The sequence below is a fragment of the Diospyros lotus genome, chromosome 9 (genome assembly GCF_014633365.1).
Source record: "Diospyros lotus cultivar Yz01 chromosome 9, ASM1463336v1, whole genome shotgun sequence".
Taxonomy (NCBI): domain Eukaryota; kingdom Viridiplantae; phylum Streptophyta; class Magnoliopsida; order Ericales; family Ebenaceae; genus Diospyros; species Diospyros lotus.
The window spans coordinates 3,734,987-3,747,337 of record NC_068346.1 but is presented as its reverse complement, the minus strand read 5'-3'; the positions used below and the strand labels follow the sequence as shown (position 1 = coordinate 3,747,337).

At 35.6% G+C, this 12,351-nt stretch overlaps 1 protein-coding gene across 3 annotated transcripts in view; it reads left to right on the top strand.

Moving 5' to 3' along the window:
- Positions 1-1,737: 1,737 nt before the first annotated feature.
- LOC127809453 (guanine nucleotide exchange factor SPIKE 1) overlaps positions 1,738-12,351 on the top strand; it is a 60,775-nt gene continuing 50,161 nt past the window's right edge. Inside the window, exons 1-8 of one of the 3 annotated variants that reach the window (XM_052348249.1) lie at positions 1,738-1,840; positions 2,008-2,241; positions 2,855-2,941; positions 11,108-11,270; positions 11,428-11,555; positions 11,754-11,866; positions 11,984-12,039; positions 12,167-12,264. In XM_052348249.1, the coding sequence (XP_052204209.1) occupies positions 2,858-2,941; positions 11,108-11,270; positions 11,428-11,555; positions 11,754-11,866; positions 11,984-12,039; positions 12,167-12,264 (642 nt within the window). In that variant the 5' untranslated portion in view covers positions 1,738-1,840; positions 2,008-2,241; positions 2,855-2,857. Of the gene's footprint in view, positions 1,841-2,007; positions 2,268-2,854; positions 2,942-11,107; positions 11,271-11,427; positions 11,556-11,753; positions 11,867-11,983; positions 12,040-12,166; positions 12,265-12,351 lie in introns of those variants that run through there. The other 2 variants (XM_052348250.1, XM_052348251.1) reach the window with 2 other exon arrangements.

Genomic DNA, 12,351 nt, shown 5'->3' with positions numbered 1-12,351 from the left:
GATACCAAATCTTCCCATTTTAGTCTTCAATAATCAAATATTATATTTTTTAATTATTGAGAGGTGTTATATCTGTTAAGTTTAAAATTAATTATAGATATTTTTTAATAAATAATAATTATTTTTTATAATAAATTGATTGTGCACCGTCGTAGTTTAAAACTTTTTGTCCAAACACCCCATATAAAATATTTGTAGTCAATTTAATCTACTTAGTTTACTTGCATTATAAACTTACCCTTTTATTATTAATAGTGTTGAACTTTTATAAACTTATATGGATTTCGATCGCTATTATTGGAATTTCATGTCTTAGAACCTATCCAATTGTAGTATTTTAACCCACTTGATGTGATATATGGAGGTGATAAAAAATTTAAATTTAAGTTATTCAGTTATAAGTCAACAAGCAATATTAATATCATAAATAATAAAAATTATAAATCTAATAGAAATGAAAATGGGTATATTAAATATGATAAATATTATTATCTCTCTTTGTAGTTGTGTTTTGTCTATAGGTAAAACCCACAAGAGGTCTTGCATTACGACTCATTGTATTATAATTTACCAAATATAATGAAATAACAATGATCGAAACGAATTATATTATAATATTATTGCAACTTGTTGAGTTATTTGTATCGTAAGATGATTTTGGCAACCAAAATTTTATAATTTTCATGAAATTTTATTTTATTAATTAAAGAAAAATAAATTTAATATTATATTAATTAAAAAATTAACTAACACTACAAATCAGGAACGAGTTGTTCCAACAAGAAGCTGAACTGAATTAACTAAAAATAAATCATATAAAGTGCATACAAATGTAATCTATTTAATTAAAACTTTTTTTTTTCAATTTATTCGATTTAAAACTTTATTTAATTAATTTAATTTAATTTTGAATACAAATGTAATCCATCCAATTTGAATGGAACTGATAAAAAAACGTTGTCCCCCTAAGTAGGGCTATGTACCGAGAGAAGCCCAAATTGGCAACCCGGTCCGTCTAGAGACGTCGGGTTGGATCCAATTGAGATGCCTTATAATTGCACGTACCAGTCAGTACTAACACCAACAAACGGTTGGCAACTCATGAAGCATCAAAATGACTTTTTTGACCTTGGTCCTAGTAGGTGTCATGTTGATTTTAAGGTTACTTTTTGGTTGTTTTTAAATTTTTAATCATTAGTCAAGTCTTATCTGTCCTTTTGATTTTTCTTTTTGAAATTATATGATTATTATTTTTTATAATAATAAAATTATGAGACTAATTTTTAATCATTAAATATTATGAGACTAATTTAATGTTTTATATTATTCAAATTATACGTAAAAAAATATTTACATTATTATTGTTATTGTCGGCCAGTCAATAATAGTATAATATAATACTTAAATTTAAATTTTTTTATTATCAATTAAATTTGATAATTTTATTTTTATTTACTAATTTAATTTGTACCCGAGGTTTATGTATTATAAATTTAATTATTATATATTTTGATAATAATATTATTAATATTTAAGTAATTTAATTAAAAAATTAAAAAAAATTAAAATCTGATGACTGAGGAGTGGTTAGAGCCGCCACCAAACCAAACACCCGCGTCCAAAGGGTCATCAAATTTTCTACTTATAACTTATTAGACCTATATATATATATATATCGATATTACATCTGACTGTGGTTTCGTTTAGTGTTTTATGCTCGCTGGACGGGAGAGGGAGAGGGAGAGGGAGAGAGAGAGAGAGAGAGAGAGAGGAGGGGGGAGAGAGAAGAGGCACCGCCCCATCGTCGCCCCCACTGCCAAAGCCCTTACTTTGCTTATAAGTAGGGTTCCATCTCTCTCTCTCTCTCTCTCTCTCTCTCTCTGTGCATGTCTTTCGATTTCTTTAAATCCGATAGATACTGTAGTGTTTACCTGTACTCCACTCACTGGTCACACAAATACATTTCGCATTGATTACTCCATTGTGTGTTGCGGGTTTGTTGTTCAGTTCAGCGGTTCGCGAGAAAACGCAGACACATTGAGGCGTCTCTAAAATTCTGGTCGCCAGGGGACACGAAAGCCTAATTCTAGCCCGATCTCCGACTGGGTTTATACTAATTTCAGGTTTTCGCCGCATGTATTGCTGTCGGTTGAGTCGTTTCTTGGTTCACTGGACGATCTGGGGCTGCAAGGAGGGCGTGGGTTTGCAGATCTCATGTTTTAGGAGTTCGTAGTGGAGCAGGTAAAGCCGCATTCTACATCTTTCAGGTTATTGTTCCCACGTCTGGTGCTTTTTTTCTAATGGTTTGGGTGGGGCGGGAGATATTCCGCTAGTATTTGTTGTTTTTTTGAGAAGTATTTGTCGAAGTTAGTCTCCTGAAGTCCGTTAACTTCATAGAACCCATATATCTATTTGAATGATAAAAATCATTCTGAACTGCAAGTGGACATTGTAAGGGTTGATCTGGCTTCGAGTGAGCTTGAGAGGGCTTTTAGTCACTCCTTATTACTCCCAGGACACTTGGTTGTCCCTTTTTGATGGTTTCAGTATGGTCTTGCGCCACCCCCCCCCCCCCGCCCCCCCAATGTCTTCTGCTTGTACATGTATAAAATGCTAATTAAGAGCCTGCAAAAGGAAAATGATATTTGTATTTGTATGCATATATGTGTTAAAAGTGATGAAGATGGTCCCATTTTGTGAGCTCTGATTTTTTCATCTATGGGCTAATGCGTTTGCTTATCTGGTCACGGGGATTAAATCCACCTCACATGAAATGCTAATTTGATGATTTTCTTTTATCTGTTCCTGATTGGCATATGACGTTTTGCGGTTTCTTCTTGAACCTGTGTTTCAGGCCATGGAAAACTTGTCATCACATGGGAATCGTTTTCGGAGAATACCATGCCAGTCTTACACTGCTAACCTGAACTTAGACCCATTGGTGAGTTTACATATCAGCATGGTTATAGTTTAGGTGATTTTTATGATTATGTTATATTAACTTATTGGTTGACATTGAAAATGCGTTTATTGCCTATTTTTTATTGCTACATTAATAATCATTATTTTCCAACGCCTTAGTGAAAAATTAAAACTCCTTCTCTGCTTTTGGAAGTTCTGGTGCTATCTAATTCTGACAGAAACTAATGGTTTGACCATATCTGGCTTAGCTATCTCTGATAGTCTTTTCTTGCTCATTTTATGTGCCGCTGGTTTGACTTTATATTCATCTACCTTGCATAGGAGATTGCAAATTGAGTATATGATTGCTTAAGCACATTCTTTTTCTTTTAAATATGAAAATAGATGTTTGATTGAAGCATAGTGGTCCTGAACATCATACTCTCTTTAATCTATACCAGAAGCAGCCAGATAACAGGAATAGTTGTATCATGGAAAATGTCATTTCCTAGGACTGTAGTTATCTTGTAAGAGGGATATATTTCAATGGGGGTTGGTTAACATTAATGAAAAAGCACATTTTTTCTTAGGTGCCAACCTATACCATGTCATTTTTTGTGGCCCCCAATTTAATTTGTTAATACGACACGTCTATGAGAAGTTGTAGGGAGTCCACAAATTTTGCCTAGAAATTTTCAAGTTAACTAGGCATGATGTGCAAATTTCCTAATAAGATGCTCCCTGGACGGAAACTGTTGCATGTCTCTTGTAACCTATCGACCGCTGGCACTTGACTGTCAACAATTCATCAACTACTGCAGCTTGATTATTCTATCTTCCTTTGTCTTTCTTCTGGTAAATTGGCCTGTAGCGTAAACTTATGGCCCTTTAACTTGACATTTAGGTCTCCCTGAAACAAGCCTTAGAATCAAGAATGCTTGCTTAGATTGATATTGAGAGGGCTTTGAAAATATATACAGGTTTACAACTTAATCTATTTCCTATAAAGTAGGAAAGGATTTTTAGTAATCTACTCTTAAAATCTAGGAACAACTATCTCCTAATGATTAGGAGATAAAACAGATATAAAATACAAATTTACAACAATGATCTACAACTAAAACATAATTTAAACTACTTAATATAATCTGATTTAATCTCTTCACCAAGTGTTGCAAAGCTTCCACACTCCTCTTTAACCGCCAAGGGCCCAAACCGCGTAAACCGCGGTTTGGGGATACTACAAACCGTTTTAGACCGTTTTGACAAAATAACCGATCGGTTCGGTGCGGTGCGGTCAGGTTCGGTTCGGGCGGTTTCCGCGGTGTACCGGTTTTTTTGCACACCCCTATTCAGTGCTGTCAATCTTGGCCACAAATCCCCTAAACTATGGAGACAATTTGCCATAAGTTAAATGATTAGACATAGGATATTTGACACAAGACCTTACTTCTTTTCTCAGAGCTATAGAAACAACCCAATCCAAACCATTTTCCTCTCTAGCATTACTGTTAGTGTTGTTTCTGAGTGTAGTAGTCCCCCCATCATTAACCATATTCTCTTCTGATGGACCAGCATATGAGAGTAATGGCTGGTGTTGCTTTGGTTCTGGCCAGCCTTTAGGTCTTCTAGAGTAAGTAAACAGAGGGTTATCAGTTGTTGTATGTGGGGAAGGTTGATGAGGACCAAATTTAGGGCTAGTACTAGTTTTCTCATGCCCAGAATGATGAGGAGATTCAGAGGTATGAAAAACATAGGGGAGAACAGAATGTGCAGGCTTAATAGGGGAAGCAACCGGTTCTACCAGTGTGTTATCACAAGGTGCTGAGGATGCTTTCCCTTGAGAACACATTGGTAGGATAGGATCAATGGGAAGGAAGGAGGGAAGAGGAGCAGTAGGGACTGGTTTTGTGCCTGTAATGGGATAAAATGGAAGATCCTCGTAGAAGGTAACATCAATAGAAACAAAAAATCTGTGATCGGTAGGACAATAGCCCTTGTATTCCTTTTGAGAGGGTGCGTACCCAACAAAGATACATTTGTGAGCTTTAGGGTCCAATTTGGTTCGAGATAGAGCATTATTGTGAACATACACAATGCATCCAAAGACCTTAGGATCAATAGAAAAAATGTTAGGGGCATTTGGATACAGAGTGCAAAGGATGCTAAGGGGGGGTTTGGAATTGCAAAGTTTTGGAGGGAAGGTGGTTGATTAAATAAGTAGTTGTGAGGACAGCTTCTCCCCAATAGGAGTGAGGGACATTAGTGGTAAACATCATAGCTCTAGCCACCTCTAGGAGATGTCGATTTTTTCTTTCAGCTACCCCATTTTGTTGGGGGTGTATTTGGACAAGAGTTTTGGTGAAAGATACCATGCTCGACCAAGTAGTTTGTGAAATCATTTGAAAAATACTCTCGGCCATTATTGGTTTGAAGGATTTTAATAGAAGTTTGGAACATATTCATAAAAAACTTATGAAATCTTTTGAATATGTTACTAACTTTTGATTTCAATCTCATTAAATACACACAACAAGCCCTAGAATGATCATCAGTGAAGGTAATAAATCATCTAGAATCAGTGATATTAGGGCATTTAGAACAAGGTAGTTAAAATCTGGATTTTAAGTGGGATCGAAAAAGGGTTCATAAAATCGGATCGTAAAATCGAATCGTAAAATCATAAGATTTTAGAGACAATTAAAAATATCCTTTAATTTTTATAAATATATGTTTATAATAACATAATTTTATAAAAAATAAATTAATATCATTTAATAACCTGATTATTCCTTATTATTACTCAAAAGATGATGCTTCCAAAATATAACTCAAAACTAACATGTTGGTATAGGCAATTTTGAGGCAAAATATAGCTTAAAATTTTTTAAAGGATGATTCCAATATTCTCCATTAGATTTAAGTTGCAATTTATACTTGAAGCGTAAAATCGTTTGGAGGTCTCTGAAGCATAAAATCGTAAAATTGTACACTTAAAATCGGGATTTTATAGGATTTTACCCCAAATAAGATTTTACATGAGATTTGAATCGTTTGACGGTCTCTGAAGTATAAAATCGTAAAATCGTACGAGTAAAATCGGGATTTTAACAACAATGATTTAGAAGGACCCCAAATATCACTATGGATCAAATGGAAAGGTTTAGAAGGCTTATACAATTGAATAAGATGATGTGATCTAGGTTATTTAGCAAGAGTGCATTGTTCACATGAAAAAATCTGCTCTTTATTTCTGAAAATATCAGGATACAATGATTTAAGATAGGGGAAGCTAGGGTGTTCGAAGCGTTTATGCCATAACAAGACTTTAGCATTGGTGGTTACACTTAGGACAACTTTATTTGAAGAAGAATTAGGGAAATCTCTTGCAAGACAGTAAAGGCCGCCCAACAACTTAGCATTGCCAATTATCATCCCCGGGGCTTGATCCTGAAACACACAATAGGAAGGGTAGAAGATTACATTGCAATTCATATCCTTGGTGATTCGATTAACTGATAGTAAGTTATGTTGCAAACCAGGAATATGTAGTACAAAATTGAGCCTCAGTTTAGATATACATATCGTTCCCATTCCCAAAGCAGGTGAGGTCGTTCCATCAACCATAGATATATTGAGGGAGGAGTTACATAGGGTATAATCAATCATAGAACATGTAGAATTTGTCATATGATCTGATGCACTAGTATCAACTACCCATATGTTCTTAGAAATCCTTTTAGAAGCTAAGGAGTAGTGCTGGGAATTACCTTGCAAGGCCACTGATGCATTGGCCTGTGGGTTATTAGAACTTGATTGGGCTGTACCTTGATTGAGAAGCCTGTACAAGGCTTGTATTTGATCTTCGGATAGGTTCAAACTAGGTTTAGTTTCTGCTGAAACCTCTACATTATATGCAGATCTAGGGCTCTTCTTCCTGGGTCGTGGCTTCCAATTTGTTGGTTTGTCATGGATCTTCTAGCAGGTTTCCTTAGTGTGATAGGGTTTCTTGTAATGGTCACACTATATTTTTTCCCTTCCTTGAGTCTTGGGAAGAAGTTCTCCCTGTTTGATAGAGGCAAGGGCCGAGTTTTGTGTCACGAACCTAGGGTTCGTAATGGGTTAGAAGAGGAATTGGGGAAGAACAAAGAAGAAATGAAGGGGGAGATTGAAGAGAATTAGGGAGAAAGTTAAGAGAAATGAGGGAGAGCAGATTGGAGAGAAACGAGAGGGAGAATTGGTGAGAGAGAGAATCAGATTTTCTATTATCAATTTCAGCATATCTCCCCTCCATTTACATCAGCCTTATATAGGCATATTTGTCCCCTAACAGCCTTGCACATGCAGCCATGTACACCTAACTAATTGCTAGAATATCCCTAATAAACTATTCTACCCTATTACAATAATACCCTTTTATTACTCATAGGGTCATGACATTTTGGTGTGGCAAAACAAGGTCTGTTTGGTGCTGAAACATCACCTTATGCCTGCTTTCCTCCTTTCTTACTTTTGCAAATACTTAAGAGATGGTAAGGGCTTTATGCCCAAGATTCTCCCTCGAACTTTATCCAATTCGGGATTAAGGCCATATAGGAAGTCGAAAATTCGATCTTTTTCTATCATCTTATTGTATTTGTTGCTATCAGCTTGTTTGGTTGTCCTAATGGCAGATTGGATTTCAAAGCATCGAGAGGAATTCTTTGAGTCCGAGTATATCTCTTGGATTGATTCCTAAATCTCTTTTGTTGTTTTGTAGAATAGGTATGTTCTCCCAATTTTAGGCTCCATAGAGTTGATCAACTAAGCCATGATAGTTGAATTCTTTGCCTCCCAAAGGCCATAGGTGGCTGCCGTGGATGGTGGAGTGAGTATAGATCCAGTTTGATATTTGGATTTGCCCTTGCCCTTGATCACTAACATTACCGATTGAGACCACTCTCTAAAATTACTCCCATTTAGCTTATGCTGAGTAATTTGTAGAGGGTGGTTATCAATAGGTGTTGTAGAGAGATTTGATGAAGACAGAAGTGGGAGAAAGGTTCTTGAAGAACTGGGGGTTGAGGCTTCGGTTAGGGTTGGATTTGGGTTTGTTTCGGCCATGATCGAAACTGAAAGAAGTCACTGTCGAATCGGGCTCTGATATCATGAAACAAGCCTAAGGAAATCAAGAATGCTTGCTTAGATTGATACTGAGAGGGCTTTGAAAATATATACAGGTTTACAACTTAATCTCTTTCTTATAAAGTAGGAAAGGATTTTGAGTAATCTACTCCTAAAATCTATGAACAACTATCTCCTAAAGATTAGGAGATAAAACAGATATAAAATACAAATTTACAACAATTATCTACAACTAAAATATAATTTAAACAACTTAATATAATCTGATTTAATCTCTTCACCAAGTGTTGCAAAGCTTCCACACTCCTCTTTAACTTAGACTTTTCCTTCCACTTGGAACCTCATTCTCGTCCAACACTCTCTATTGAACACTTGTCACTTTGTTTCCTGAAATGATCTAATATACTTCCGTAGCATGTAGTGTGAAGTATCCGTGCAATCTAGGCAATGAATATGACTTGCTTTTACCATGACCTCCTGATGCAGAAGCCAAAAGCAAGAACACAAGAATAAACTCAAAAACTCATTATCAAATATCAATAATCAGTGCCATTAATGAAGGCTACTCTGGAAGAGGTTTAGTGGAAGGGAGGATCACTTGAGAATTGACATTGGGAAGTTCAAGAATAGGCAAACCGATAGGGGTTTCAGGAGTTCTTTAGGGATAATATTGTTGGACTCTTCAATCTCCTGACAAGCTTCTTTGTGATCATCCTCGAGAACTTCCTCAACTGCTATAACAATTTTTTTCTTGTTCTTCTACATCTTCGTCTTCTTTAGAATATTGTAGAGGATCAATTATTTGGACACCGTAAACCGACTCATTAGAACAAGGGGACTCAACTGACTCACCTTTGATGGGTTGTATACCCCATTGTTTGAGGAGTTGGTCCAGCTTGTCATCAATTGTTCCCATCATACCCTCAGGATTGGTCAGCTTGGTTTCTAGACCCTCAGTGAGAGTATTTAGTCTGTTTTCAACACCTTTCAGGGACTTCTGTAAAGATTGGACATCAGAGGGTGTAATAGAGGAATGTGGCTCTAATCGATGAGGCACAAATGCACATTCTTCAGTCCAGTGAGTAGTAAACCCACAGTAAAAAAAAAATAACAAAAGAAGAATAGGAAGTAAACAAAAGAAAGAAAATAAACAAACACTAATTCCTAATATTTTTTAATGTGTCCTAGATTATATATATACATATATATTTACATACACACAACTTCAAATTTGGTTCCACATTTTCAAGTGCTTAATTCCTTTGGCAAATCTCAGTTCTTGCCCTAAAAGGGCTACGCTGCCACCTCCTGCTTACACTCATAGATATATGTATGGCTTGTAAATTGTGTTTGTGTCCAATAAAAAGGCAACCAAGTCTTCTAAAAAAAAGCTGGTCTCACCCTTATTGATTCCAAACCATACATCATAAATTGCCATGTATTGAAAGTGAAAGAAGAGTGCAAATGGCATCATAGTTATGTAAACCTCATAAATTTGTTGACCAGTCAATAAAAATTGTCCACCTTTCATCTGTCAATAGTCTTGTTTCTGGTAATATTGTTCTTAACTAATCACTGTATAAGCTGCATTTTTTGACATTTTGGAGGAGCGGGGTGTCATAGGGAAGGACATTATTGTGTTATGCTTTGATGAGATGCTAAGTGAAGGTGAGAGGATAAGCTTCCTTGGAAGGCTGTTTGGAAAGTGAAAATGCCTCCTAGAGTCTCTTTGTTTGTCTGGGCTACTTGGTTGCATCTCAACATTGATAATTTGAGGAAGAGAAGGCCCATTGTGGTAGATTAGTGCTTTGTGTAAGGAAGGAGTGGAGTAAGTGGATTATCTCCTCTTTGATTGTTACTTGTTATGGACTTTGGTTTTGGATTTTATTGGTATTTATTTAATTTTGCCTTTTTTTGCTGTTGTATGGGAGGCCTTCAAGGAGGAGCACATCTTGTTTCACTCTTTTGTGGCCTTTCTTCACGTCATGCTTACCAACCTCCTCTCAAAGAATAAGGGACTGCTCTCTTCGTATTTTAGTTTTGAGTTTTGAATTCATTTTCAGTCTTGTGTTTTGAGTGGTTGTTTTGAGATTGCTGAAAATGTGTTCTTTTTGTTTGTAGCATTTTCTGCGTTTTGGAAAATTTGAGTGTGTGTGATGAAAACAGCCACAACGACATGTTGTTGTTTTGAGTTTTCTTTACAAAAATTTTCCTTGTTTTTTAAAATGCATTTTTTAAAATATGAAAGTAAATACGTTTTCACTGTTTTTGAAAACTGAAAATTGAAAACAATCCGAAAATAGTAAAAATCATAGGGCCTAAGCATTTTCTTTCCATTTTATGCCAAAGGTAGTGCTTAACCTCCAACAACCATCCTAATCTCTTTAACCCTAATTTTAAATGCAACATTAAGGGTCTGTTCAGTTGTAGAAAACATTTTCTAATTTTTCAACTCTAATTTTCTATTGCGTGACTTGATCTCTTCTGGCGAAGTTAGCAGCTGACAATTTTGTAATACAAGAAATTCATGTAATATGTTCCCAAATCTACACCGTCAAAGCTTAATATGTAAAGCAAAAATTTTTGTTCCTGATGTAATTATCCAAAGGCTTTGCTTAAACACTGAAGCACTAAAACTCTGCAGCCTGGACGTGCCTGAGAAGCAAACATAGAAATTCTTCCACCTCATCCTCTTCTTTTACTTTACTGCTGCTTTCTCAGCAATATTATTCCTAGTAAATGATTTATTGATTTACTATAGGAATATCTCAGTTGGATTTTGTTAGTATTTCTAATAAACTGTGATATATTCAAACTCTGCATGTCATTGAGTAAGTAATCACTTCAATACTTCTAATGTCGAAGGAATTACTTATTACAGTTGGTTGTAAGTGCAGATCAAGGAGGAGGGTTGTGTGAAATAGTCGACAACTAGAGTAAAAACTGTTGAATATATTAAACATGTATTATTGACACAATGAGATGATTGATGAGCTAGAATACATGTAGTCAACCCCACTTGGTGGGATTAATGCTTGTTATATGTGATATATTCAAATTTTTTGCCATACTTTTCTTGCAGCTTGATGAAAATTTAGAGCAGTGGCCACATCTGAATGAACTTGTTCAGTGCTATGGAACTGATTGGGTCAAGGATGAAAACAAATATGGCCGCTATGATAGTATTGGTCCAATTTCTTTTCAGAATCAGATATTTGAGGGTCCTGATACTGATATTGAAACAGGTAGGGAACTCAGAAATGCCCGTGGGTCTATTTAAATAATATAATGTAGTGTGCTGCAGAGTATCTTAAATATGGCATCCACAAAAACAAGTTTTAATTGGCACACTTAATGGTACATACTGTATGCGTAGTGATATATTTTCAAATCTGTCTGCAGAAATGCATCTTGCTAATGTTAGGCAAAGTAAGACTGAGGATGCTACTGATGATGAAATCCCCAGTACCTCAGGGAGGCAGTTTATGGATACTACCTTGTTTGACTCATCACTTTCTAAAGTTCCAAAGGTTAGCTATTCTGGATGATGTTTCTAGGATATTTATGTAGTACAATTCTTTTCTCTGGAATTTTCTTCATCTTATTTTTTCTTACTTGTATGTGATACCACTATATGTTATTTGCATTTTATTTTTGCAACTGTAGTTAAGTGGTTTTAAATTTGGCTTTCTTGAAGTGTAAGAAAATCTAAAATGTTCTATTTGCAGCATCTGGGTGAATCTCCTCTGCCTGCTTATGAACCTGTTTTTGATTGGGAAAATGAGAGGTCAATGATATTTGGGCAAAGGGTTCAAGAAAATCATTTGGCGCAATGTAGCAGGTTTGCCCAATGATTTTCATATAATATTTCTAATAGGATTTACTTTTGTCCTTTTCAATTCACATCAACTCTCTCTCTCTCTTTCTCTCTCTCATCACATTGTTCTTATTGTCACAGTGCCTTGAAGATCTCTGTGAAAGTCTTATCCTTATCTTTCCAAGCAGGACTAGCAGGTATGTTTCTTCTGTTGGGTAGTGCTGTTATATTAGTTAATAGTTGCTTCTTTGTAAGTTATATTCCTAATGATTCTTTTTTCCTACTTGTTTAAAAACCTGGCATCATGTTCAATTTTGGTTGTAGAGCCATTTTATGGAACAATTTGCTTATACAATAGGGAGAGAAGAGAAAAGTTATCAGAGGATTTCATCTTCCGTATGCTTCCAGCTGAGATGCAGGATGTAAGCTATAGCAACTTTAGAGTTCCTCTTGCTGGGTGGAGTTTGTTTCTTCTTCTTCCTGAATACCCGCGTCCTTTTCTCTCTCTC